This window comes from Nelusetta ayraudi, unplaced genomic scaffold (genome assembly GCF_046127955.1).
Source record: "Nelusetta ayraudi isolate G7.1 ecotype Tasmania unplaced genomic scaffold, CSIRO-AGI_Nayr_v1 ptg000033l, whole genome shotgun sequence".
Classification (NCBI taxonomy): Eukaryota; Metazoa; Chordata; class Actinopteri; order Tetraodontiformes; family Monacanthidae; genus Nelusetta; species Nelusetta ayraudi.
Genome location: NW_027466083.1, coordinates 5,537,818 through 5,564,762, shown reverse-complemented (window position 1 = coordinate 5,564,762; position 26,945 = coordinate 5,537,818). Strand labels below are relative to the sequence as shown.

Genomic DNA, 26,945 nt, shown 5'->3' with positions numbered 1-26,945 from the left:
AATACGAACTGTTTGCCTCCAATCAATCACGATTTTACCAGGAAAAAGCAAAAAATGAATTAGAACTTAATAATGTGTTGGCCAGCCCAGTACTTTCAAAGGCAGGGGGTCGGGTCAGTAAAAGACTGTTTTATTTGTTTCTCATAATAATCTGACCAGTCGAATTTGTTGGCTACCAGTTAATCCCACTCATTGGTCAGAGCTCGTCACATCTTTTTCACCAAGTGAAGCCGTCACTGCTGTGCTCTGTTTGAGTTCACTGTGAAAATGCCATCCAGTTGCTAGGAGAGTACGACTGCTGTAGAATCAATGCTAATCTCTTTAGCGCTCAGCCTCTTCTGTTTATCCACTTGGTCTGCTCATTCAGGATGTCTCTCAGCAGTCGCCAAAACTAAAAAGGACCCTGATTGGTCAGACAATTTAAAGTCCAGCGCTGCTTTCGGAATGCTTGCGAGTTTTAGCCGAGGGGTTTATGGGTTTTTATTTTATTTTGTTTCGTTTCATAAAATTATTTGAACATGTGTGAATCTGTGTGATAGGCTCCAGCAGACCCTGTGAGCCTGAGCTCAGGAATAAGCTGGTATCGAAAAAGGAGGGATGGATGGATGGATGGATGGATGGATGAATCTGTGTGTGAGTGAACTCCATGTACAGGTACTTATTGAAGTTTTCATGGTGACTGACTTTACAGTGTTTGTGTTAAAAAATACTGTGAAGGGTATTTGGCATGATTGTTATTAACCACAGTGTTTGGTTAAGTTAAATGAGTTTATTTTGGTGCACAGACGAGCTTGAACCAGAACCTCAAACAAGTTGTCCGTATAGTGAAAGTCAAAAATGTTGTCTCTGAAGTAAAGTCAACAGAATCCTCTCACTCTAATTATAGTAGAGTTTCCTCAATGTTTTTCCTCTGGAAAAAAAAAAAATCCATTGGTTGCTGCAAACATGAAAAACAGGTCGAACGAGACCAGGATTCTTGAGGTAGGAAGTAGAAGAGGTGAGGAGTAGCCAGTCGGCATTCACAGGGCAGGTGCTTCTCTCTTGTTTCGCCGGAGACTTTCCTATTTCTGTCTGGTGAATATGACAGTCACGCATTTCACCATTGAATATGACAGCATCAACAGCAAGAACACCTTCACCAACGGGGACACCATCACCGGGAGAGTCATCGTGGAGGTTTCTAAAGAAACAACCATTAGCTCGCTTGTTTTCATAGGCAAAGGAGAAGCACGGGTCCGCTGGAGTGAGCACTACGGACAGTATCAGCACCACGTCTACTGGCAGAATGAAAAATATTATGAGGTCAAGCATTACTTATTGAGGGCATCCAGACAAGATGGTAAGGTTTATATTTGTTTTCAGTCTGTGCGGATAATCCTGGGTTGTCATTCAGGGTCTACAGATAATTGTCTTATTTTTTTCCTATCCCCAGGCACTGAAGTCATTAAGAAAGGACGAAATGTGTTCCCTTTTTCCTTTCAGATTCCTGACAGGTGCGCACTTCTTATCCTCTGTCTGTTTCCATATTTACGCTCTTGGTGTTTTCTTCAATTCCTTTGCTGCTGTTGTCCTCGACAGAAAACTCCCATCTACCTTCACGTCCTGCATTGGTAAAATAATCCACAAGTTGAAGGCAGAGTTGAAGCAGTCGATGAAGCTGTCCAAGAAGGCCAAAGTTCACTTTACATTTGTATCCAAGCCGGACATGGAAATTCCTGGACTGATGGTAAGAAAAAAAAAAAACAATAAATAATTAGAGAAAGATACTTAAACTTGGCTCATGCTGACTGTGAACCTGCTCTTGTAGGAACCTCTGTATGGCACCAAGGACAAAACTGTCAGGGTGTTTAGCTCTGGAACTATTTCTATGGATGTTCGTATCGAGCGGATGGGATTCATGCAAGGTACAAATTAACTTATTTCTGTTTTCCCTGAGGAGGCCGGAGTCTCAATTTTAATATGGAATGTGGAGAGAAACACACATCATCTTTCCCAAATCCTTAATTCATTATTCCTCTTAACTCAAACCTCAGGTCTTGGATGTTGGGTAGCTGTTGTGTAACCCACTTAGCAGCTGAACAGCTTCAGCCACGGTGTGACAACAGTGACTTGATTCGAATAGGGGAAAAAAAAAACCACCAGACCAAAGCAATCAAATACCTAAAGAAGCCAGCAGGGAGATAAAACAAAGCTTTTTTTTCTCAGCATGTTGTAAATGTAACAACTAAAAGTAGATATGATATGGAACATTCACCGAAGCAACAGGGCCAACAAATTTAATGCCATCAATCTGTTCATCTCTTTTCTGGCCTCCTGTGAAAGTAACGCTAGATCAGATCAGATCAGATCAGCTGGTGAGTGCAGATTCGATAGTAAAAAAGGAAAAACAAAAATATTTGAGAAATGCAGAAGCTGCAAAGAATGGAATGACGTCCAAACATGTACAACAGCAAATGTTTAGCATCGGTGCACTCTGACCTGGGTGACGGTCCAATGTCTTTTGCTCCCAGGGGAAGACATGAAGGTGAACATGGAAATCAACAACCAGTCTAATCGAGCGGTGAAGCCAAAATTCCTTCTGTACGAGAAGAGGAGCTTCTTTGCGCAGGGCCGAAGGAGGGTCCACACCAACAACATCCTGAAGGACAAGATGAAGCCCATCGCGCCTTCCTGCAGGGAGGTGGGAACCCAGGTGATCACCATCCCTCCGGAGCTCCCCTCCTCCAACCTGAACTGCTCCATCATCAAGGTGGAGTACAGGCTGAAGGTGAGTCACTGCCTTTGTTTCTCTCAGACATCTGTCAAGGAGTTTAGCCAATGCTTTTCTGTAGGACACTGCTGGCGAGGGCCACTTTAAATCGAGTCCATACAGTCTGTCCATACAGTATCTATCCAGTTGTAAAAAGGTGTTTTTTTAGGTAGATGTATACATCTATAAGTGAGGTGTTGTCCCTCCTTTTTTAAAATCAATTCAGTCAAGTCAATAAATACCTTTGCTTTTTATATTGCACAATTGTTTTGTTTTTTTCAATTCATTTACTTTCAGTGATAAAGTGGCGGGTAAAATAGTATACTGGGTACAACAAACCCAACCACCAAATATCTCAAATGTTTTTCCCCCACAGATCGAACTGGATATAAAATATTCCGCAGACCCAGAGATGAAACTGCCCATCGTTATCATGCCCGTCTTTGAATCCTCTCAGAGGAGGCCGGCCCCGCTCCCCTCCTCTGGCATTGGATTTGAGGGATTCAAGAGCGCAAAGAACACAGAGTCGAGTTCCTCACCGCGGCAACATGCGGCGTTCCGACCCGATGAGCCTCCGCCTGCCTACGGGGCGCACCAGATGTACCCGCTCTGTCCTGATCCGGGCAGCTTCCAAAGCTCACTGTGATAGCAGCCATGGTGTCTGGACAACCACCTTAAAGCCATGATGGAACACGCACCATGAAAACTGCAGCAGCAAAGAAAATCGGTTAAAGTTTTGATGTCTTAAATAGTCTGGAAATTTGACGTGCATGTTGAAGATATTGTTTGCATTATTTTGAGGTACAGTTGTTTTATTTCTGATGCTTTGCCCCTCAGTTCACTTGTTTGTTTACTTGTAAAGATTGAAGGTTAATAAAGTGAAATTATTCTTTTCTTCTTTGAGTTTGCAGGTGGATATTTTTATCAAAAGATCTAGCACGATTTACTACATGTACTACATATTACTTTTGGTCATAACTCTGCACATGTATCTGAAAAAAAGATTTTCCCACTTTACCAACAGAGGAATAGGAAATGTGTTTTTGTCAACAAAACCGAAAGTTTTTCAATCAGAATCCATTTTTATCTAAATACCTCTAGAAAAACAGACAAACATTGAGCTTCTTCTTCCTATAATCACCTTGTGTTGCCACCAGATACTGGGGGATTACAGCAAGTGTCGTTGGCTTCCCACCAGAAAGGGGCGGGACGTGTTGGAGGCCGGTGTTCCCGGATGCTGAGGGGGAATCCGCCCTCTCACCCTGCCACCGACACACACAGACGCACACCGCACGCCTCCCTGGATTCTGTTGGTTCCTCTTCAGTCCTCTGGCTTTGCACTCTGCCTGTTTTTCTGCCACTTTGAGACGCCGACAGGTGCAGCGTCATGGAGCACATGTCCTCGCCGGTCAGGTTCCGCGCCAATAAAAAAGGTAGGCAGCCTCCTGCATGTGAACACAACGGGGTTGCAGCAGATCTATGCTCACTCCTGCATAATGTCTAATATTATTTTTAAAAGATCTCTAAAACAGAGGCATTTTTTTTATTATTATCCTTAAAGCACTTTTAAGAAAGTGACTTCTTGGCTCCTCATGTAGCAGACATGAATCACCTCAGTGCTTAACAGCACATGTTTGTGTCTCTGTGTGTCCATGTGTGCTCGAAGACACCACTCTTTACTCATCTGTTTTCTTCTTTTTCTGAAGGTTAAATCTTAAATAGTTGTATTTTATGCTAAACTGAATTTGAATCAATTTTCAATTGTGAAAAGTTTTATTTTTACATCCCAAAGCAGGATTCCTCACATCACTGATGGGCTTTTAGATTATTTACAGATACAGTACAGGAAAAAAAAAAAAAAAAACAATCTCCAGAAACTAGTCACTCAAGCCATATACCCTTTCAATTTTATAATTTTGTACTGATTGTGATTTTTTTTTTAAATACCGTTTAACCTTTCTCACAGTTTTCACTTTGTCCCTTTTTTGCTGTTAAAAAAAAAAGCTGCGACTTTCTCACAGATGGAGGTAGGACACCAGCGCAGACTAGTCCGTAGCGGCACAGTTTGTATCTTTTGTGTCTGTGTGTGTGTTTGTGTCTTCTAGGACTTAAGTCCCTAACAGTACAACCCCCTCTGGGCATTAGGAGCTGGATTAGCCAAGCTGCAAAGCTTTGTGGGTAATGAGAAGTGACAGGTAGGCGGCAGTGTCGGCCAGATGAACCCCGAGCCGGGCCGAGTTTTGATGTGAGGAGCTGCTTGTGGGTCAACCGGACGACCAAAAACTCTACGTGTTCAGCCGTTTTGTACGTCATGGCGGCCAGCGGCGTGTCGCTGCCACAAAAGTGGATTCTCTCACCTTCGGTGGCAGACTGCCTGCTGGTGTGCTGCACCTCGCCCAGCCAGATGGATGAAGGCCTCATTAATGGGATCACATGTCAGAGCTGATTGGTCAGCTAAGGGTCGTAGCTCAGCTCCCCTGCTGCAGCAACACAGTAGCAGAGCAACGCAGAACAACACTGGGTCGGTCAGCCAGCCTCAGCCAGGGCTACACTTGCAGTGACGCTTTGCTGAAAAAGTCATGGAAAGTCAAAATTAGAATATATATGTATAGTTTTGTCATGTTTTGAGCTGAATGAGTTGAACTGCTCACAGAGAAAAAGGCTTGCGTCTCATGTTTATTGTGCTAGTAAATGGCATATTGTTTTCTAGTAAATATCTATCTATCTATCTATCTATACATCTATCTATCTATCTAAGGCCTCAGTAAATAAAGCGTAACAGCTACAGATGATCGACTTTCCCTGCCTAATATGTAGGGTACATATTCCTCGTTGATAACCCCGGCCGGGTGTTGGCTCGGCCCTCTGAGGCCACTTTGTTCCTCTCCTCCTCCTTTCAAACATAGGAAGGTCCAGTAAAGCACCAGGTACAGCCACAAGCTAACATTTAGTATTTTGCAGGATGCTGTAAACACAGGGATAAATGCGTTTATACCCCGGAGGCCTCCCGGCAGTGTTTTCAGAATCAGAATGTGTCACCTTAGACTGGATCTGAAAATGATGACATAAAAAAATAAGGTCAAAAGGGGAACTTTAACGTGAATTCTGCTTTCATTCATGTCTGGTCTAAAGCACCATGTGCCTGCTGTGTCAGTTCTCCAGTCTGTCCATCGAGGACCAGGAGGACACCCAGTTTCCTTTCGCCATGAGGGACCTGCCTCCAGTCTCCCAGCGCCACACGCTGGGCCACCAGGCCGAGGGACGCGGCACCGCGGCCAACGGGAGGCTCCCTTCCTCCTCCTCCTCCCCGTCCTCTCCCGCCGCCACCCTGTCCTACCACAGCGCCTTCCAGCCGGCCAGCTCGCCGACGGTGCCGCCCCGGCCGCTGAGACAGCTCGTCTCTCAGGTGTCCGTGGAGCGTCCGTCCAGCCCGGGCTCACGTCCTCAGAGCCCCTGGTGTCGCTTCGACCCGTATGATTCCCCAGAGGTGAGTCACCGAAGAGCCGCTCACTGCTGCCACCTGTTGGCTATTTTGCGAGTCAGGGATGAAGAGGCGCGTCAGTCACTTTGTGTGTTCATGTCTGTGCTCCAGGATCAGGACAAGGAGTATGTGGGATTTGCCACGCTGCCCAACCAGGTTCATAGAAAGACAGTGAAGAAGGGTTTCACATTCACACTCATGGTGGCAGGTGAGGAATCATTCACAGGTTTTTTGTTTTTTTTTGTTTTTTAAACTGAATCCCTGTCAGATGACCCAATGATTCCCGGGAGCGGCACCACTTCTGCCCTCCGCTCCCTCTGGGGATGATGGGTCAAATTCAGAGGACAAATTTTGCATCCTTCAGGATGTGACAATCACTGGGACTTTAACTTTGACCCTAACCAACCTGATTGTGCTCACAGGGGTTTGAACTCAGTGTTTCTCAGCCTCTTCCGTTCTGTCTCCAGGGGAGTCAGGCCTCGGTAAATCGACGCTCATCAACAGTTTGTTTCTCACGGAACTCTACAGAGACAGGAGAGTTCCCAGCGCTCAAGGTGAGATGAGTTGTCTTCATTTGCAGGCCTGTGCAACAGAGGATCCTGGCTATCTACCCAGTTTAGGAAGACAAAGAAGATTTCCTCGTGCAAGGCGTGACTGTTTCTGATGCTGCAGTCGTTTGGGTGGCAGACTTTGCGCGTGCTTGTGTCTCCAGATCGGATCCATCAAACAGTCGACATCGTCAAGCACACAGTCGGCATCGAGGAGAAAGGGATCAAGCTGAGGCTCAGCATCATAGACACACCCGGCTTCGGAGACGCCATCGACAACAACGAATGGTGAGGATCTGACCTTCGAGGGCACAACACGCTGCTGCTTTCATGGAATGGCTTTTGAGTCACAATAAAGAGCACATGAACCACACTGAAAACACTTCAGGGATGTCGGGTCGTTTTTTTGTTTTGTTTTTAGCTTTCAAGACGTTCCTCACAGTGACATAGCATGTTCTCACCAGCTGGAAACAAATAGAAGACTACATCGACCAGCAGTTTGAGCAGTACTTCCGAGACGAGAGCGGCTTGAACAGACGGAACATCCAGGACAACAGAGTCCACTGCTGCCTCTACTTCATCTCTCCCTTCAGCCACGGGTACACTGCAACCACACATCCAACTCTCAGCAGCAGCAGCAGCAGCATTAAAAAGCAACTATCATGTGTATGTGTGTTGTAGCCTCCGGCCCCTGGATGTGCAGTGTATGAAGGCTCTGCATGAAAAAGTCAACATAGTTCCTGTGCTGGCCAAAGCTGACAGTCTGACACAAGCAGAGGTCTACAGGAAGAAGATGAAGGTACAGCAGATAAGATTTAAAGACGCAGCGTGCAAGATTTAGCAGCACCTTGTGGTCAGACTGCAAACAAAGTTAATGTTAATCCCTTTTTCTGGCATCCAGCAGATCCAAGTTCAGGGATTTTGTAGAAGCACATGGTCCGATCTGGCCATGGTGCTTCTAGCTAAATGGCTCTCAAATTGTCCATTGGAATAAATAGATAAGTAAAAAGAAATTATGCTACTTCGCCTTCAGATCAGAGAGGAGATTAGACGCTTTGGGATCAACATCTACCAGTTTCCAGAGTGCGATTCTGATGAGGAGGATGACTTTAAGAGACAGGACCAGATCCTCAAGGTGTGTGTGAGCAACCCAGACTTTTTTCTTCTTCTTTTTTTTAAGGCTTTTGATGTCATATTGGGTGTGACTTTCTGCACTTTCGCTGCCCCCTGCAGGGGAGCATCCCATTTGCAGTGATTGGAAGTAACGTTCAGGTGGAGGCCAAAGGTCGCAAGGTCAGGGGTCGAGTCTATCCCTGGGGTGTGGTAGAAGGTATGAGACACATATTTGCCATTTTAGGATGTGTTTGAGTTGTATGTAAAGGTCCCTTACTAAGCAAAGCTTACTCAGTTGCAGGTCCCAGAAATGAGAAAAACCTTTTACTTATTTACTTGCTTCACTTTTCAGTGTTGATTTATTATTTTTAAAAACAACATTATTATTATTATTTTGATTTAAAGTTAATTATTCTGTGATTTAAAATGTTAAGTTCTTTAAATCGGCCTCCAGTGATGTCATCGAGGGAAATCATACCTTGGAGGTTCATTACATCCTCTGTTAGTGTTGCCTTCCAAACACAAATGGCTAGTTATAGTAATATGCGGGAGAAAAAAAACATATTATAATGGTAGATTGCAAACAGAAGGCCACAAATATGTTGTTTTCTTGCAGAGCTACACATTAATAGATATTTTTGGACAATTCATCGTGTGAGGCTGCTCAAACGTGGGCTGGAATCTGTAAACAAGCTTCATGTGGGCCTTTAATTGCTCCAGAGAACGTAGCCTCTCTGTCTCCTCTTGAATTGCTTTTCCGTTCTATCGCTCCACACAAACTGCCAGCGAGATCATTTTTCTCCCCACTGACACACATTTCCGGTTGCATTTGTAAGTGGAGGACCCGCTCCACTCTGACTTCCTGCTGCTGAGGAACATGCTGGTGAGGACGCACATGCAGGACCTGAAGGAGGTGACGCAGGAGACGCACTACGAGAACTACAGGGCTGAGTGCATCCACAAGATGACACGGATGGTCGTGCAGGAGAGGAAACGCAGGTAGGAGGGGCCCAGGGTGGGAGAGGAAGGGAAGGACCAGGATGTCAAAATGAACCTTCACGCTGGTTGTGTGTGCCAACATTTCAGTCTGCTGGAGAGACACCACGACGTGGCTGAGGCTGATTTCCCTCTGCCGCTGGCCGCCATCGACACGGAGAGGGAGAGGCTGATCTTTGAGAAGAATGAGGAGGTGTGTCACCTTTTCTGATGCATTTCTTTTTTTTAATGTTGCAAAGCCATCAGACGTTCATCCATCCATCCATTTCCTATGCCCGCTTTCTCCTGCGCTCAGGGTTGTGGGGGTCTGCTGGAGCCTCTCCCAGCTGTGATAGGGTGAAGGCAGGGTGACACCCTGCACAAGTGGCCAAAAAAAAAGACAAATAACCATTCGCACTCACATGCACACCTACAGTCAATGTAGAGTTTCCAATTCACGTCTCATGCATGTTTTTGGACTGTGGGAGGAAGCTGGAGAACCTGGAGAGAACCCACGCAGACACAGGGAGAACGTGCAAACTCCACACAGCAAGCCTGGGAATCGAACATATATATGTTTCTTATAGCATTCACATATACACTTGTAGGGAGGCGAGTTCTGCAATAAATACTGAAATGCTGAGCAGCATTCAGAAATGTATGGGAAATATACACATATATACACGTGTGTGTGTGTGTGTGTATAAAATGTACATATAAGAGAAGAAATGAACATTCACCTTGTTGTGTGGAGTTAACCTCTGCCTCTTTGTCTCACTCCCACCTGCAGCTGAGGAGGATGCAGGAGGTGCTGGACAGGATTCAGGGGCAGATGCAGCAGGGACAGAGAGAGAGCTGCTGAAGCTCCCTCAGCTCAGCCGCCCAGGAGAGGAGGTGAACAGGGCGCACGCACAAAGAAAAGAAGGAGGCCTGCACTGAGGAAATGACTTTCTCTCTCTTTTTTATTTATTGGATTCTTGGGAACAGGATCCGTTTCTGTGGATGAACATAAACCTGGTCAGGTTCTCTGCTTCAAGAACACAAACAACAGCGCTGCAGCTACGTTTAAGTTTAGTCAGTTTATCCCCTGCTTAGATGCCCTTATAGTGATGCTGCACTGCCATCTTGAGGTCATTTAGTCCTGCACGTGTGAGGTTTCTAAATGTGTCGACTACATTTGCGATTTTGTTATTTGTGAACTTGTTTTTGCATTTTTAATTCTTAACCTTTGCTGTTTTTATGGGACAAAATAAAAAAATCTTCCACAGTTAATAAAAACAATGAACAAACAGAAGCAAGGTGTGTTGTAAATGTAATAAGATTTATTAAGAATCTTTATTATTTCATCGGCGTAATTCTTCATCATTAATATGTTGTATTTTATTATCGTCATCGTTATCTCAACCGTGGACAGTAAGATCTAAAAGGCAGCCCAAAGTGTACAGGCGATATATAACTTAAAACTTTCTCCATAGGGAAAACATGATTTCATATTCATATATAATATCAATGTAGCATGAGGTCCAAGTTCCTGCCCACGTAATACAGTATTGTACATGGTCCCAAACAGAAGAACAAATTTTAACAGAAGGAACTAAACAGTCATCTACATGCAGAACAGAAAACAAAAAAAAACAAAACAAAAGGAAACAAGCATTTGTTTTTTTTTCTTTTAAATTTAGAGATACATACACTCATATGCCAAAACGTGCATACAATCACAACTTTACAAAAAACCTCTCACACTCGCGTACAAAATGTTACAAAATCAAATATTAGACGTTATTGTGTTATCAGAAAAGAGCAACAACGTTTTTTTGTTTGCTTTTTGTGTCATACTTTTTTCTCCTTTCCATATCTCAGTCCTGCTCACAAAATGGAAATGAAAAAAAACAAACAATAATAATAATAATAACATAAAGAGAAGAAAAATAATAATTATAATAGGACAGTAGATCGTTGACTCTTCCATTCAGCCGACGTGTTATGCCAGAGTTGTCACAGTGTTCAGGGAAAATAAACTGAGTGTAGGCACACACCATAGCAGCCAAACACACTCACACGAGCCTGTTTGGTGCACATTCACACACACACACACACACACACTCATGACTCTTCATCATGCACAGGGCTAACTGTATAACCAAAACACAGCCATGCTACAGGTACAGTAGGATTAACTATAGTACAGAATATAAAATATATAGAGTACAGCCACAAAGAGAGACAAGACGGAAAAAAGCAGGAGGCAGGGAGCCAAACTCTCTCTCTCACACACACACACACACACACACACACACACACACACACACACACACACACACACACACACACACACACACACACACACACACACACACACACACACACACTGCAAAAGGACACACAAAGAGGAAGTGGCATCAGGAAATCTTTTTGATCCATGAAGTGGAAAAGGAGGAATTCAGCCTGGAGGTTGATGTGACCAGACTCCCCAAAGGCCAACAGGTGGCAAGAACTTTTCGAATGTTTCTGGGTGACACATAAAACTTGTGCTGAACACGAAGTGCACACCTGGAGAAGATCCCCAGGTTTCTTTAAAAAAAAAGGTTGTCAGACTCGTTTCCATGGTGAAAACGTCATTCTTAGCCAGCCTTTGCCTGAGCGGGCAGGATTTTTGTCAATGAGCCGCACCAACACGGGATTCCAGGATAAGGCACCAGAGGGCGCTCTTGTTTTAAAGTGAAGCGCTTTGGGAGGCGACTGAGGACAAACTTGTGAAGCGTCAACGGTGACTTGACAATCGGGACGACGTCTCCCCGGATACTAAGCGCGACACCGTTGGTCAACAACTGAAGCGTTCAGGTTTCAAAAGCTGCAGTTGGAAGCCAATAAGATACACAGAGACAAACGACCTCGGCCTGCTGCTGCTGAGCCACTGATGCACAGAAATTCCCTCTCAAGCACAAATAATTGGATCAGCACAATCAGATGACAAATGTGTAGGAAAGTAACTCAATTATCTCTGTGGAAATGTCTCAAAGTCGATAAATGTGAAGGTCAAACGCCAGCTTGAATCTTTTCCAGGCTGAATGAGAGCGGCCCAGGCCGGTCAGGTTGAACCAGTGGATTCAAACTTCTAAGTACTATTTTCTTTCTTTTTTTAAGTCTCCAGTCCAGATTATTTCAGCACTCAGAGGAGTTCAGTTTCACCTCAAGCCAGCTGAAGTCACTCAGCGTCTTACTGAACATCAATTATTGCCCATGTTCTGTTCCGTTTTCAGTCACGGTGAAACTTTTTTGGAGTGGACTCTGGATCAAACATGAAGGTAAAAAACAAAACAAACAACAACAACAACTTTGGAAAACACATATTTTTCCTGGCACTCCACCACAGCCAACGACTCAGATTTCCTCCTGCTCCTGCTGCTCTAAAACGCAGCGGCCACATCACACCTGCACAGCGTCACACCACAACATCAACGCGTGAAAAAACAAAAACAGGGGATTGGGAGTTGGGGGGTCGGGGGGGGGGGGGGGCAGAAGCCAAACAACCTCTTTCCTCTGGAACATTTTCTCTCGCACTGACGTATGAAGAGTGAGGGTAAATTCCTGCTGCCTGAGCGTGAACTGAGCTTATTACATGAGTGTTTCTGGTTGTAGAGGAAAGACAGAAGCAAGGAAACGGAGGGAGGAGAAGACGACGGGCTTCCTGCATTGGCAGCGCACAGATGAAAGTCACAGTTTGAGGAACGAGCTCTCAGAGAGAATGACCGGCCATTGGATGACACGGGAGCCGCGAACGCCCAGGTGTCCGTCAGAGAGAGAGAGAGCGAGAGAAGAAACAAACAAACAAACAAAGTCCTCCATCTCCCGTCGACGTGTGTTTGAAGCCGCTTCAGGCCAGTTTGAGCGTGCTGACGGGGAAGGTGGGCACGGTCACCATGGTGACAGCCTGGCCCACCAGCTGCGGCGCCAGCACGGCGGTGGGCTTGCCCAGCGAGGGGCTCCCCTGGCCTATGAGGGCGGCGCTGTTCACCTGACCGCCATTGGCGGCGGCCTGGGGGTTGGCCTGGACGTGCGGCAGCGTGTGGTGGGTGAAGGTGTGGGTGATGTGGCCCACCACGGTGGGCTGCGACACCGACACGCCCTGCGGGTAGAGGGTGGGCAGGTGCGAGGGCAGCGCCCCCCCCAGGTGGGCCACCGGGTGGACGGTGATGTGTCCGATGGGCTGGGCGGCCAGCTGCTGGTGGGTCGCCAGCGTCTGGTGGGCGCCGCCCGCGGCCGGGGCCGCCGCAAGGGTGGGCTGCGGGTTGGCGGGGGAGGGGCCGGGCGAGGGCGCGATGTGCGTGAGCTGTTTGTGGCCGGCCGGCAGGCTGTGGCTGACGGCCTGGATGACCGAGGGGTGCGAGACGGCGGCGTGTGTGATGACGGTGGGCTGCACCTGCATATGCTGCTGCTGCTGGGGGGGCGGTGGGCCCGGCGCCGGGGCCGGGGCGATGGCCTGTGGGGGAGGGAGGCCGGCGGCGGCGGGCGCCGTTAGGACGCCCGAGATGGGCCGGGTGGCGTGCTGGAGGGACAGGTGGTGGGCGGGGAGCAGCGGCTGCGCCTGCAGGATGGGAGGGACCGCAGGTTTGGGGAGGGGCGCCGGGGCAGTGGGAGGAGCCGGGGGGGCCGAGGGTGCGCCCGCCTCCACCTCCTGCTCAAAGTTGTCTTCTCCTTCTGTGGGGAGGAGAGGAAAGCAGTTGGAACAATTTAACGTCCATTTTAAAGTCCATCACCTCTTTTTCCACCTTTAGAGCAAATTGAGTTTCCCATTTAAGAAGAAGCTGTTCTTGTTTTTGATGTCATATCTTGCTTTATTTATTTCATGTATTATTTTCTTAAAAATAAACAAAAACTATGGCCCGGGGCCATACGCGGCCTGTTAAGCTTTTAATCCAGCCCGCCAAACTTAAATAAATTATATTAATAGTCAGTGAGTCATAAAACAGCTGGATTTCATCCTTTCCGTTTCCAGAGTCATTTCCAGATAAATACCATGCGGTTTCAAAGACACTGATTTTGTTTTTAACACTTTGGTTCATTTTCATTTGACATTAAAGCATGATTTCTACAGATCCCATGGTATATTTCTTTCTCCTGTGAGGTGGGTCACCAAAACACTCCACATCCATCTGCTGCTGCCCCGGCACCGCTGGCACATTTTAGAACCCATTGTGGCCCACCAGGCAAAAAGCTTGCCCACCCCTGCTATAACCCAAGCCAAGGAAGGAACCCGACGCGGGGAGGACGTCGCCGGCCCTACCTGAGGCGGTGGAGGTGGACGCCTGGTCGTCCTCCGGCTGGATGGTCTGCCGCAGCACCCGGTCGATCTCCAGCACGTCCATGGACTGGCCGAGCTCGTTCTTCAGCTCGGCCAGCCGCTGTTGCGTGGCGATCTTCTCCCTAGCCAGGCGCTCCATCTCGTGCTCGAACTCCTTCTCCTTCCTCTTCAGAGTCTGGCGAGGGGGGGAGGGGGAAGAGAGACAAGAGAGGCTGAGGATCATCGAGCATCCAAACAGGAGCAGAAGCCAAAAAGAGCGAAATGTTCCTTCCTAGTCTGGCTGTAACTCCGCCCTACGGTGACGGATCGATACTCTGATACTCTATGGTAAATGGTGAATGGACAGCACTTACATCGAGCTTTCCAGCACCTCTGCGGTACCCCAAAGCACTTTACCATGGCCTCTCATTCACCCATTCACTCACACGCTCACACACAAATGGGTGGCTGCTGCCATGCAAGGCGCTGCCAGTCCCATTGGGGGCCTTATCGGGTTCAGTGTCTTGCCCAAGGACACTTCAGCATGTGGACAGTTGGAGCCGGGATGTGAACCGCCAGCCCTTCGAGCATCAATTTGCGGCCCGCTCTACCAACCGAGCCACAGCTAAACTTCTGGTTGATGCTACTTTGTTTCCAAAAACTGCCAACAGCAGCATCTCACTAAAACAAGGGCCGCCGAAACATATTCACACAAAACGCTACATGGCGACTGAGTGAAAGTGCAGCGTCTGCATGTCACGCTGCCCGGCAACTTGGTTTCAAACACGTCTGGGACTGAAACCAAGGCTGTGTCCAGGCTGCAGGTGAATCGGATTCCAATCACATTCCTTCTCAAATCCGCCCACTGTTTTCAGCAAGTGTCCAAAATGGGATCTGGCTCTGGTCAGACTGGGCCTACATTATTGAGCTTTTCACACCGAGACGCATCTGTCCAAATGCGATCTGAAACTACCTCCCGAAAGTGGTTTCAATCTGGTTTGCTAAAATTGGATTTCATGTGTCTGAATGCGGCTAAAGTGTTCCCGGGTGAGAAAAAACAAAACAAAAACTAGCAGACAGTCGTGCATGTCTATTCAAGTGTCTTTGCGCTATCACAAATCTTTTTTTTAAAAAAAAGAAGCTCCTCCTACGTCCTGGATTCCAAGATGCTTTTCTTTGAGAGAGAGAAACACACCATGAGGCTGCTGTCTGTCTTATCGATCCATCTGACTGCTTCTGATGTCACGGGACTGTCAAGTGAGGACAAACGAGCGGCTGGCACACGTGTTTATGCGTGAAAAGAGGAAAGTGGGGTGAATGTGTGTGTGTGTGTGTGTGCGTGTGTGTGCGTGTGTGTGCGTGTGTGTGCGTGTGTGTGCGTGCGTGCGCGCGCGGGTCTGTGGGAGGATGGGGGGAGGGGCAGGAGACATGAGAGAGGAAAAAAGTCAGCAGAAAGCAAATGCAAGCTCATCTCTTTCTCCGGCCCTGAACGCAGCGTCTCTGTGACCCAGTTTCAGTCTGGGTCAGGTGACACGCAAACAGGGAACAGAGCGGCTAAAGACATTAGCAGAGATTACTGCGGAGGAATGGGGGAGCCAATAAGGGGTGGGTAGGGGGGGGGGGGGCATGATCAGGAGGTGGAAAAATAAAAAGGGGCCTGAACCTAAAACCTAATCATGGCTTTGTTTTGTTTTGTTTTTCACTGCTGCAGCTATTTTCATCTCATGCAAAAAGCTCCAATCACTGCACTGTGTGAAATCCTTGTGACGATTCCACAGCAGACGACCCACTCAGCTGAGGAACACGGGGGAAGTTTGGCTGCTCTCTGACTGCACCAGCGTGGCACCAGCTGGTGTTACGGGCACGTTGGAGAACTTGTGATTCCTGCTTGTTGCTCTCTAGTGTTGTCGCACTCGAGATTGGTCTTGGTCTCAAGACCACTTTTTAAGGGTGTCGGACTCGTCTCCGAGGCGTCTTTACCCGGTCTTGTCTTGGACTGGGCGGACTCTGGGTTTTTGATCAAGACCGGTCGAGACACAGCCCACACTGCACTGACAGATAATAACAGAAAAGAATCCAGCTGCTTCCATTTTAGGCTCTGTTTGTGACACCCAGGGTGAAACACCCCGTTATTCCTAGGCAAATTATTTTTTAACTAGGCAAATTTGTTTTTTGGAAAATGGTTCAAAATAGTTTGCAAAACAGCAAAATGTTAAAGAAAATTATGAAAAGATACCTTGCCGAAAAGAGATGTCGCTGTTCGATTTAGAGGCAAACTTGAATTTCAAAGGTAATTTGTTCGGTTTTGTTGTTATTTTTCTTTGATATATGAAGTCTCCGTCTCGATACTCTCTAGTCTTGATAATGTCTTGGTCTCGGTTGGTGCGCTCGTGACTACAACACTCTCCAACGACAGACTTTGAGGCAGTGGGGCTGTGGATGACGATGAGATGCATATTTGCGTCATGCAATAAATCTTGAGGCCCGCTGCCGTCCCCGCCCACAGTTGCACTGCCGTGGGTCTTTGAAATTCTCAACCGTCGCCAACATCCCCCGACCACGCAGCCCAAACTCCTGCAGCAGGAAGTGACGTCACTGACACACACTGGAAGCCGAGGCTGAGGCTGACCAGCGTCGGCCCGTGCGGCCCAATCACCACGGAAACAGCCGTCACCCGCAGCAGTTTCCCTGGCAACCTCATCCACGAGGATCCCGCCGCTCCGGCGGCCATTTGTTCCAAAGGAAGTGTTGAAAAAAAAAGAAAGTCTACTAATGAGCGACACGGATCCGTGTTCTGATGACGAGGGGCGATCTGATGATCTGATGAGGGTGGTTTGCATCAACAGGAGTGACGAGCAGACGCCTGCTGCTGCTGCTGAGCGGCTGCTTTGAATCAAGTCGGCCCTTCCCCCCTCTTCCCTCCGTCCCTCCGTCCCTCCCTCCTCTCCTCTCCTTCTCCACTCTTGCATTCGTTGCTTCCTTGCCACCCTTCCCCCATTTTTCCCCACTTTCGTCTGCGCCTCCCTTTTCCTTCCTCTTTCAACATATTTCCTATGTTGGATTCTTTTTTTTTTTTTTTTAAATAATGGAAAAAAACAGAGAGAAAGAGAGAGAGAGGTAGAGAGAGAAAGGGGTGAAAATGACTCCAGCGTGTGTAACGCGTCCTGACAGGTGTGTCTGCCTTGGTCGCTCGCCCCCGGCGCTCTCTCGCCAGGACGGAGAGAACGACCCACAGCCGTCACGAGAGAAAAGGGAGCTTTTGTGCTTCTTCGACGTCTGTGACCGCCGACCCAAATGGCTGGGACGGTCTGTACCTCTCATACACACACACAGACAGACACACACACTCGCGCACAGACACACACAGGCACAGACAAAAGAGGAAAGCCCTCGGCCACCTGCCGCCTGCTCCTGCGCTTAACGTGTTCAGCAGCAGAGGGCATGAGGCATGAGCACGGAGGGGGAGGGTGGGGCGCGAGGTGGGAGAGGTTGTCGGGGTGGGGGGGGGGGCTCGAGGTCTGACGGCGGTGGGATGGGCTGAAAGACCGAGTGGGGGGAAATGCCGCGGCGATGTTGCCGTGGCAACAACAGCGAGCGCTGCTGCCACCGTGACGCTCCGCTCCCCTCGCCCGCCGCGCCAACACGCTCTCCGCAGTGTGGCGGCGCAGCGCCGTCGTGAGTGGGCGAGCTGCGGGTGACGTCGGCGGGGCTCGCACTAGCCATGTGCTCGGCGCTCACATGGCCGCGGGAGCGGTGAGGAGGAGGAGAGCGCAGGGTTGCACGAGGAGACAGACCCGGCGAGGAGGAAGGAGAAAAGGAGGGGGTGAGGGTGAAGGGGGTTTGGGGGGGTGGGGGGGGGCAGAGGCACTAAAAAAATGTTACACAAAAATAAAGTGAAATAGGCAAGGAGTCACTCGCTGATGTCGGTAACAGGACGGAGAGAATGAAGCGGCGGAGCAGAAGCGGATCAGGAACCAGGAAATAACATTAGGTGGCGGCTTCACTTTCAGATCTCATTTGGGCAGCCGGGAGGCGCAACGCTGCGGCGGTATGTCCCCATGGCAACGGGAAAACAATCCAATATTGTCATGAAGTCAAAATGTGATAGTCTTCAATTACCCGGTGTCTGCACTGCAGCGCTGAGATCAAGGAACCCCGTTTCAAAAAACCTGTGAAGGAGCTGCAGCTCTGAGCGACTCTGATGCTTCACTCCTTCACTTCCTGAAGGTTCAACAAACACTGAACAGCCACAACAACTCTCCCACCTCACGGCCTAATTTGGCTCCCTCCTCCATTGATTCCACGCTGCGTTTTTTTTTTTTTTTTTTTTTTCAAACCAACTCGAAATCCAGTGCACAGGAAGCAGGAAAAGAAAAAATAACACGTCTGGCTGTAGGCTGTGATTGGTTTGTGACAGACTGCAGAAGCCCTCGCTGCCTCCAAACAGAAGAACAAAAACTGGCCTGCATCCTCACAAGACTCCACAAAGTTAGTTTTCCAACATGGCACTCGACCGGGAAGAAGGTTGAGCTGCACAACGTAACCACAAGAAAGGAAAAAATCTCAGCGCAAACCTCTCAAATGCAAACTAATATCCTCAAAATGCAACTGGATTTTCTGACTTTCTTTGTCGTGGGTTCAGAATGGCCGCTGATCGTAGTCGCTGGTGTCCGACTTCACACGCTGTCCATTAATTACACAGGTCCAGCCGCTCAACCGTTCCCTGCTCTGAACCAAATCCATTCACACACAGATTATGTAGAGACGCTGATGTGTGTGCTTACGGCCTAGTGAGACCAGGAGGCTGGGGGAGGTGTGGTGGGTGGTCAGACTGTACCTGTATGTAACGTAAAGCACTGCGGAGGACACTGAGGTTGGACGTTTTCTTCTCGTCCACGTTGGGAACATTTTTCTTTAGCGTTTCAAAGCACTCCTTGAGGTGCGCCCGCCTGAGGGGAGAGGAGACACGCAGAGACGTGGAGTTCTGATGAATCGTGTCGGTCACTGGCTGAAAATCTTTTTTTAGCAAAGCTATAATTGTAAGGTCCTATATTGGAAAGGTTTCCATGTCTTCCCCTTCTGCTTATGTAACCAGGCAGCATCTGTAGCCTCCTGTGGATTATTGTGGATTTTTAGCTTCCTGCTCAAAGTGAGGATGAGGTGAAACGCCCACAATAAAAAGTAAAATAAAACACCTGCCTGGGGTTTGTTATCACGGACCTATCAAAGGGGTTTTGAGCCCTCCGTGACATCACAAAGGGATTTATATTTCCCAGAAATGTGTGCCGTGGGACCATTTTGCTGAAAAGGGAAGCCAGAGGGCAAATTGGGCCTGCTCAGAAAGACTTTATGGCATCTTGAGCCGCTTCCTCCCCTCTGGACGGCGTTACAGAGCGCTGTGCGCCAAAACCACCAGACACAGGGACAGTTTCTTCCCCCAGGCTGGTGCTCTGATGAACCCTCATCATTAACAGAGACTCAGAGTAATCCCTGTGCAATAACCATCATATCCTCTTCACCCGCTTATAATGCTTTTACTGCACTACATTTCCAATGACCGTGTCCTACCTCCTACTGCTGCTGCACCTATGTTTCTTTTTTATTGTTTTCTTGTTACAGTATATATGCAGGCTTGTATATATTTTTATATTTAGGTATATGTTAATGTATGCTTGTATATATATATTTTTTAATATTTTATATAATGTATACTTGGATATATATATATTTTTTTTTTTACTCCACCACCAAGGTGCACATTTGTTTAGTTTTTAAGGCAAACCAGAGTGAAATTCCCTGTTTGGCATTTACAAACTTGGCCAATAAAGCTGATTCAGATTCAATATGACCTCTGTGTGTGACCTGCACTGCTGGCTACTGACCTGTTCTTCTCCAGTTTATTGTGCACCTCCCTGGTTCCCGCTCTGCAGACAAAACCAGAGAGTTAAACACACCTTCAAACTGATCTGTGTCACTTCCTGTCCGAGCCAGTGCCGAGGAACTGACCCTCCTGGTCTCCTCTTCCCCTCCATCCCCCTCATGTCGTCTATCGTCACCCCATTGGTCCGCGGCTGTGACGCAGGTGGGACCTGGAGGGGGGCCAGCGCGTGTTGGGAGGTGGAGCCGTTGGCGCTGATGGCGGTTGGGAACTGGATCTGGACCTGAGGCTGGGACTGGCCAGGCTTGGCGCCAACCAGCTGCTGACTGGCGTCCACCTTCACCTGGGGGGTGCAGAGCAGGTGAGGGGAGACCGGCTGCTGCTGCTGCTGCTGTAGGTGCTGCTGCTGTGGCAGCGGCTTCGGGGGAGAGGAGGCGTTCTTGGCAGGCGGGGAGCCGTCCAGCGCCGTGGCGGCCGCTGCGATGGGCGTGGTGAGCGGGAGGGGCGGGACCGAGGGCGTGGCGGAGACCACGGGCACCATGGGGATGATGGTGATGGGGACCTGAGGAGGCGGGAGGCACGGGAGCGGGAGGGCGGCTGGTTGGTGCGTCGGCAGCGGCTGCTGCTGCTGCTGCTGCTGCTGCTGCTGCTGGCGGTGAGCGTCATCGCTCCAGGTGATGTGATTGGTTCTGACTGGCTGAGCGAGCGCGGCCACAAGTTCCACGCGCTTTGACTCGGCCTCCTTGCTGATGAGCGTCTCTTTCCGCTGCTCCTCTTCTGTGGCAAAATGAGACGAGAAGACACAGAAACTATGAGCAGTGGGAAAGAATTCGAGAACCTGTGGTCCGCTTGGGAGACTCACTTTCGGACAACGCACTTACTTATCGTCAAGATTCTGGTGTTTACGGCCAATTACCTTGTTTGTTTTTTATTATAGGATCTTTCAATCTAACTTTAAAACAGTAAGGCGGTTTCAAAGTTATTATTTTTTATGTAGTTTGTTTGTTAAAACTATATGAAAGGATAGTGTTATAAACAACTGTTCTATTGCTTCCTGCACAATTAAAAACAGCAGAAAGAAATCAAATCAACACTAGCACTCCAAAGAATACCAGCAAAAGTTTTATCTTAGAAATATTTATTGGTCAGGAGTCGGTAAAATCCTTGTTGCACATTCATCAAAAAGGGCAACAAAATATATTTTTTCTCTTGGCTAAATTTCTTTCAACACTTTGCAAACTTACTCAAGTGATGCCAGACACTTTAACAACTGCTATTAACGTCAGTTAGAAAACCGATCCAATGAACAAATGTACATTTCCTGAGGCTGTTGCTCTATGGCGGTCTTCAAAAAAAAAAACGACACACACAGCATTTGTGTTCACAAACGGCATTAAGCAACATTAATGTGCACAGAAAGAATGATGTCATCTGTCATGTGAAGGTGGAGAGGGGCGGGGGGGGGGGGCGGGGGGAGGGGGTGACTGCAGAAACGGTGCCCTGGTCAGTGAGGAGAACACCCCTCTGTCTGGCCTGCCGTTGGACTCTTCCAGTGCTGAGCGTTTTAAGACTGGGCCGACGTCAGAAGTGTCTGACCAACAGCAGCAGACTGCTGAGGAGCCGCCAGTCTCTGCTTGCTACAGGAGTTGCTGCAGCAAAGCATGTCAAGGAATTAAAGGTACCACTAGATCCCTTTTCAGAAAATATATATATATATATATATATATATATATATACACACACACACATATATATATATATATACATATATATATACATACACACACACACACATATATATATATATATATATATATATATATACATACACACACACACACATATATATATATATATATATATATATATATACACATACACACACACACACATATATATATATATATATGTATATATATATATATATATATATATATACATACACACACACACACACACACACACATATATATATATATACACACACACACATCACACACACACACACACACACATATATATATATATATATATATATATATATATATATATATATATATATATATATATATATATATATATATATATATTTGTATAAAATTGTGCAATAAATCTAGCATGTTCCCATGTTGTGCTGATGTGCTGTATGTAGAGGCACATGCAAGCTGTCACGCACGCTCAAAGCGATGTGGAAAGCCCTCAGTTGCCATGGAAACAGCAGTATTAGAAACAGAAGATCCCAGGGATTCCTCAAAACTGCACTACACACACACACACACACCAGCAAGGATCTAAAAAGTGAAGAGGAAGCAGCAAACGCCAACACACGCAGTCAGATTCGTGTTGAGTAACACCTTAATCACTCAATTCCACCCAGAACGGGGGGAGGGGAGGGGTCTGCCCCCCCCACACACACACCGCAACTGTTATTGCAACCTCTTGCACATCACAGTGATCACTCACTTATTTATTTTTTCAAGATTCTGCCTTTTGTTCCCAATTGTTTCCGTGTTGAAACCTCCTGCCGAGCCGAGCCGGATGGACGGTGGACTCAGACACACACTCAACGGAGCAGCTAACACTCCGTTGGCGGTCCGTTGGGCTTTTTTAATCCGGCCCGCCAAACTTGAAGAAATTATATTAATAGTAATTAAGTAATAAAATTACTATATTTCATCCATTCTTTCACTGTTTTAAGTCATTACAATAAAGAGATAAATACCATGCGGCTTCAAAGACACTGATTTTGTTTATAACACTTTGGTTCATTTTCATTTGACGCATTTAAAGCACACGTTTTCTACATATCCCATGATATATTATTTCTCCTATGAGGTGGGTCACCAAAACACTCCTTTTAGAACCCATTGTGACCCACCAGTCAAAAAGTTTTAACTAGTTTGAGTCAACTAATCGAGCAGAGCTCATTATAACCTATTATAACCATTTTACCTGCATTTTCTATGCAAATAAATGCTAGAATGTTATGAACACCATATTTAACAGCATAATTATGTTCAGGTTAAAACCCACACTCTGCCCTATAGGACAGCCCTGACACCCTTTTTTGTGTAAAAAAAAATATTTGTCTTGGTTTAGTTCACATTGTGCTAAAGGGCCTTGCTGCATCAACTTCAGCTGCAGAGAAGTGGGGGGTCTAATGCATAATTGGAGATGTTGATATTATAAAGCAAGGGTATTTTAAATCACACACACACACACACACCTCCAGATTGTCCAATGCACGCAAATGCAAATTACATAACTCCTGCATTGCTGCTGGGCTGGGCCGCTGCCCTACTTACCCCCCTCTCTGACCCGCCACTGTCAGGAGACTGAATGGGAAGGGCGGAGACGAACGAAGAGTGCGCGCGCGCCCGCCCGCGCGTGTATGTGTTTGTGAGCGCGTGGGTGTGTATCCAGAGATAAAGCAGAAGGGAGTTGGGGAGGGGGTGGGGGGCGCAGTGTGCACGTGGTCGTTGTGGGCGTATCCTAGCACGCGGTAGGGCGAGTATGCTCGGGAGGAGGGGGGAGGGGGGAATGACTACTTGATGTAGTCTGACACGTCATCAGAGCGGCGAAACACACACGCACGCACGCACGCGCGCGCACACACAAAAAGAGAAGCCGCTCGCTCACCTTTTACGGTCATTCTTAAACGATTTCCACCGATCAATAATTGTTTTTATCGTGTCTGGCGGGTGGTACGTGAACGCAACGCGCGGCAACAAGCACTTTTATTCGCGCTAAAGCGCACATGTATGAGCGGGCCGGGCGGGCGGAGCTCGCCAGGGCCCGCCCCGCTCCGCTGTGTGTCATGAGATGTGTGTGTGTGCGTATGTGTGTGTGTGCAATGTCAGGGTGTTATGTAAAGAGCAGCCTGGGCTCGCCACCGCCCTGCCGGCGCTGGACGCACACGGACACAAGAAAAACTGGGGCAAATCGATTATTTTATTACACAATGAAGCGCTGTTTGAAAAAGAAACACGCAAAAAGTGGCACATTTCGAGATATAACGTTTTAAATGATCGGGATCTCGCTTCTAAGGCGTGATGAGACGGTGTGCTGCTTGCACCGCGCCGAGGCTGCTGAGAGACGCTGTGCAACAAAAGCTGCAACACAATTTAATGGAGACCTGGCACTGACAGGAACTCCTCGGTGCGCGCGCGCGCTCAGTGAGTCACTTGGTCTCTCTCTCTCGCGCTCTCTCTCTCTCTCTCTCTCTCTCTCTCTCTCTCTCTCACACACACACACTCACACACACACACACACACACACACACACACACACACACACACACACACACACACACACACACACACCATGAGCGCGCAAAGTAGTTCGCAAAACAACTTACGCCGTTTCCGCATTGAGGGAGAGCCAGTGAAGGGCGATACTGAAGCACTGAGGGGGATCTATGACTTACACACTTTAGTAAATAATAAACATTTTAAAAGGCACTGGCCCCGAGGTGAGAAAAACTAAATCAACGCACACGCTTCCGTAAATCTTGTACGGGCGGCTTGCTGGGTTGAGGGCGAATGTATGCCGAGCCCCGGCGGAGAAGTGCTGGGAAATCCATCCCTGTGTTCGCGGTCCACGGTGTTAATCGCCGTCATGAACCTTCAACGCGATGCACCGGGCTGCTGTGCAACTTACCACGTGCGATCTGTTGTTGCTGGGCTTGCCATTCCAGATATCTGGCTGCCTCCAAAAGTGTGTCGATGCTCATTGCGCGTAAACGCTCACGGAAGGCGAGCGAGCCGTAAAGCCCGGGACGAGAGAGGATCCCAAGATAAAAGGTTGAGCGGAGTCCCGGTAGGAGCGCCGTGTGCGCGGTTCACACCAGCACGGCCGAGCTGCTGCTGCTGCTTCGTCCGCCCCTGAACGTATCACCCGAGGGCGGATGGGCTGGGTTGAGTACGGCCGAACGGAAAGTAGATCCACGGAAACGTAAAAAATAGGATTGCAACAAGATGGCGATACGAGCACGGGAATACACACAACAAGGCGAGTCGTGTTCTCGTTAAGGCCCGCCCCTCCTGGATGGCTGCCCCGCCCTGTTACTACAGCCTCGGAGAAAACGCGGAAGGAAGCGTCGCCGCCTGGAACACTCCGCGCTGCTAGCGCTGCTAACCCTGCTGGCTTCTAGCGGCCCAGAATGACAAAACTGCCCTTTTCACACGCGATTACGAGCCGCTGGGAGGTCTTCGTTGTGAACTTTGGTTACTTTTGTTAGCACAATCCCGCCGTGAATTCGAACGAAAGCCCGCCTGGTTACCGCGGCGACTCTTCCGTGTTTTCGCTCTGACCGTTGGCCCGCAGAGCATGAAGAACAATCAGGCGCCGGCGAGCCAATCAGCGCTCAGAACAACAAGGCATGGTGCTGGTCCACATGGGCACCCGCCCGGCCTGAGCGCCGCTCATTTGCATGGCGAGAGCGTGACTAGCCACTCTGCTGTCTCGGGATCCGAGCTGTCCATCAAACGCTGCTGGGCGGGGCTTACAAGAGAGCGCATTCTAAGCAACAGCTGAAATGTTCTGCTGTATTTTTTAAATTACTTTTAATGAGATTTGTGCCCATTGTCTCCAACAATGAATGGAAATGAAACTACTGAACTCAGAGACTGTTTGTTGCCTCATTTATTATCAACAGACCATCAGTTGGTCTGTATATATTTGGTTAAACTGGTTTTATGAAGTAGTTTCTTGATGGTTTAGTTTTACTAAACTATTAATTGATTATATATCCATGAAAAAATGTAGGTAATGAAGAAGCTACATTGTAATGCTACATACACACATACATACATACATACATACATACATACATACATACATACAAGAAGAAGAAGTTAGCCCTGGCTTTTCCCTCAGGGGAAAAAATAAACCTCATCCAAATGTTAATATTAAGAGATTGCATTTCAATGGTGTGTCTGTCTGTGCACAGTATACAGATGCATGTATGCCGTGCATGCCTGGCTGCATAGTAACAGTCTTTGATTGGGCACCTTTGGGCAATATCCTTTCCAGCATCACAATGTCTGGCCGTATCAGCCAATGAAAACAGCATCCTAGTAGTACAAATCAAAGCAGCGTTCACCGTGCCATGTCCTGCCAGCACATACAAACCTACTAACACCATTACTGTGTGGGAGCACCAGCATGGTAGGAACCAAATGGAATTGAAGGCAATGGAATTGCATTTGTTTGTATGAAATTGTGTGTGTGTGTGTGTGTGTGTGTGTGTGTGTGTGTGTGTGTGTGTGTGTGTGTGTGTGTGTGTGTGTGCGAGGAAGGGGGTGGGATCATGAGCTACACTGCAGGGATGTGTGACAGAGAAGTGAGTCAGAAAAGGAGGAGGGAGTGAACGGGGAGGAGAGAGCGGCAGCACATGGGAAGCACATGAGCAGTGTGGAAAAAAAATCTCTGTGGAGATGCATGAGCGGAGCGGGAAAAGAGGGTTCGAAGGGAGTGGATTGGATTGGAGAGAAAAAGGGTGGTGGGAGGGATGTGAGGCAGGGACGGGTTGACCCACTTAGAGGCACTGCATCACCAGTGGATGCAGACGAGGGAGAAAAGAAACTTGAAATCAAGTGGAACTGAGTGAGGAGAGTCAGGGCTGGTGAAGGTGAGGAGGGAAAGCAGGCAACAAAAAAAAAAGAAAACAGAAAACTTTGGTTTACTATTCACATTAAATAGCATTGTAAAAATAGGTGCAAGCAAACAGCATTTTTCATTCCCACCACAGTCGTACTGGTGGTGGTAAACCTCGTGTGTAGCCACAGCTGCCCTGCTGATGGAAGCTGCCAGTCTCCAGCAAACGGCCCCTCCGACCACCACCGACTGTAACTAAGGAGGTAGAGCGGGTTGTCCAATGACTGAAAGGTTGGTGGTTCAAATCCTGCTCCATCCGT

The 26,945-nt window shown here is 47.9% G+C and overlaps 3 protein-coding genes across 4 annotated transcripts; 2 read left to right on the top strand and 1 right to left on the bottom strand.

The window, feature by feature from the left end:
- The first annotated feature begins 90 nt into the window (after positions 1-90).
- On the top strand, positions 91-3,647 carry LOC142891920 (arrestin domain-containing protein 3-like). Its single transcript, XM_076031854.1, has 6 exons — positions 91-1,339; positions 1,433-1,493; positions 1,579-1,726; positions 1,808-1,904; positions 2,511-2,767; positions 3,126-3,647. The coding sequence occupies exons 1-6, from the start codon at positions 1,081-1,083 to the stop codon at positions 3,393-3,395; spliced, it is 1,092 nt and encodes a 363-aa protein (XP_075887969.1). The 5' UTR covers positions 91-1,080; the 3' UTR covers positions 3,396-3,647.
- Positions 3,648-4,042: 395 nt separating this feature from the next.
- Positions 4,043-10,547, top strand: LOC142891919 (septin-5-like). Its single transcript, XM_076031853.1, has 13 exons — positions 4,043-4,182; positions 4,754-4,776; positions 5,904-6,236; positions 6,342-6,438; positions 6,698-6,784; positions 6,943-7,066; positions 7,243-7,377; positions 7,460-7,577; positions 7,812-7,913; positions 8,012-8,108; positions 8,728-8,890; positions 8,978-9,080; positions 9,657-10,547. The coding sequence occupies exons 1-13, from the start codon at positions 4,137-4,139 to the stop codon at positions 9,726-9,728; spliced, it is 1,500 nt and encodes a 499-aa protein (XP_075887968.1). The 5' UTR covers positions 4,043-4,136; the 3' UTR covers positions 9,729-10,547.
- Positions 10,548-11,447: 900 nt separating this feature from the next.
- mntb (MAX network transcriptional repressor b) lies at positions 11,448-25,571 on the bottom strand. Of its 2 annotated transcripts, none has more exons than XM_076031851.1 (6): positions 24,688-25,571; positions 20,157-20,805; positions 20,033-20,074; positions 18,988-19,099; positions 14,154-14,346; positions 11,448-13,567 (listed from the first exon to the last, which is right to left on the bottom strand). In XM_076031851.1, the coding sequence occupies exons 1-6, from the start codon at positions 24,758-24,760 to the stop codon at positions 12,744-12,746; spliced, it is 1,893 nt and encodes a 630-aa protein (XP_075887966.1). In that variant the 5' UTR covers positions 24,761-25,571; the 3' UTR covers positions 11,448-12,743. The 2 variants fall into 2 exon arrangements, with proteins under 2 accessions (XP_075887966.1, XP_075887967.1); XM_076031852.1 differs by lacking the exon at positions 24,688-25,571 and adding an exon at positions 23,334-23,465.
- Between the last annotated feature and the right edge of the window lie 1,374 nt (positions 25,572-26,945).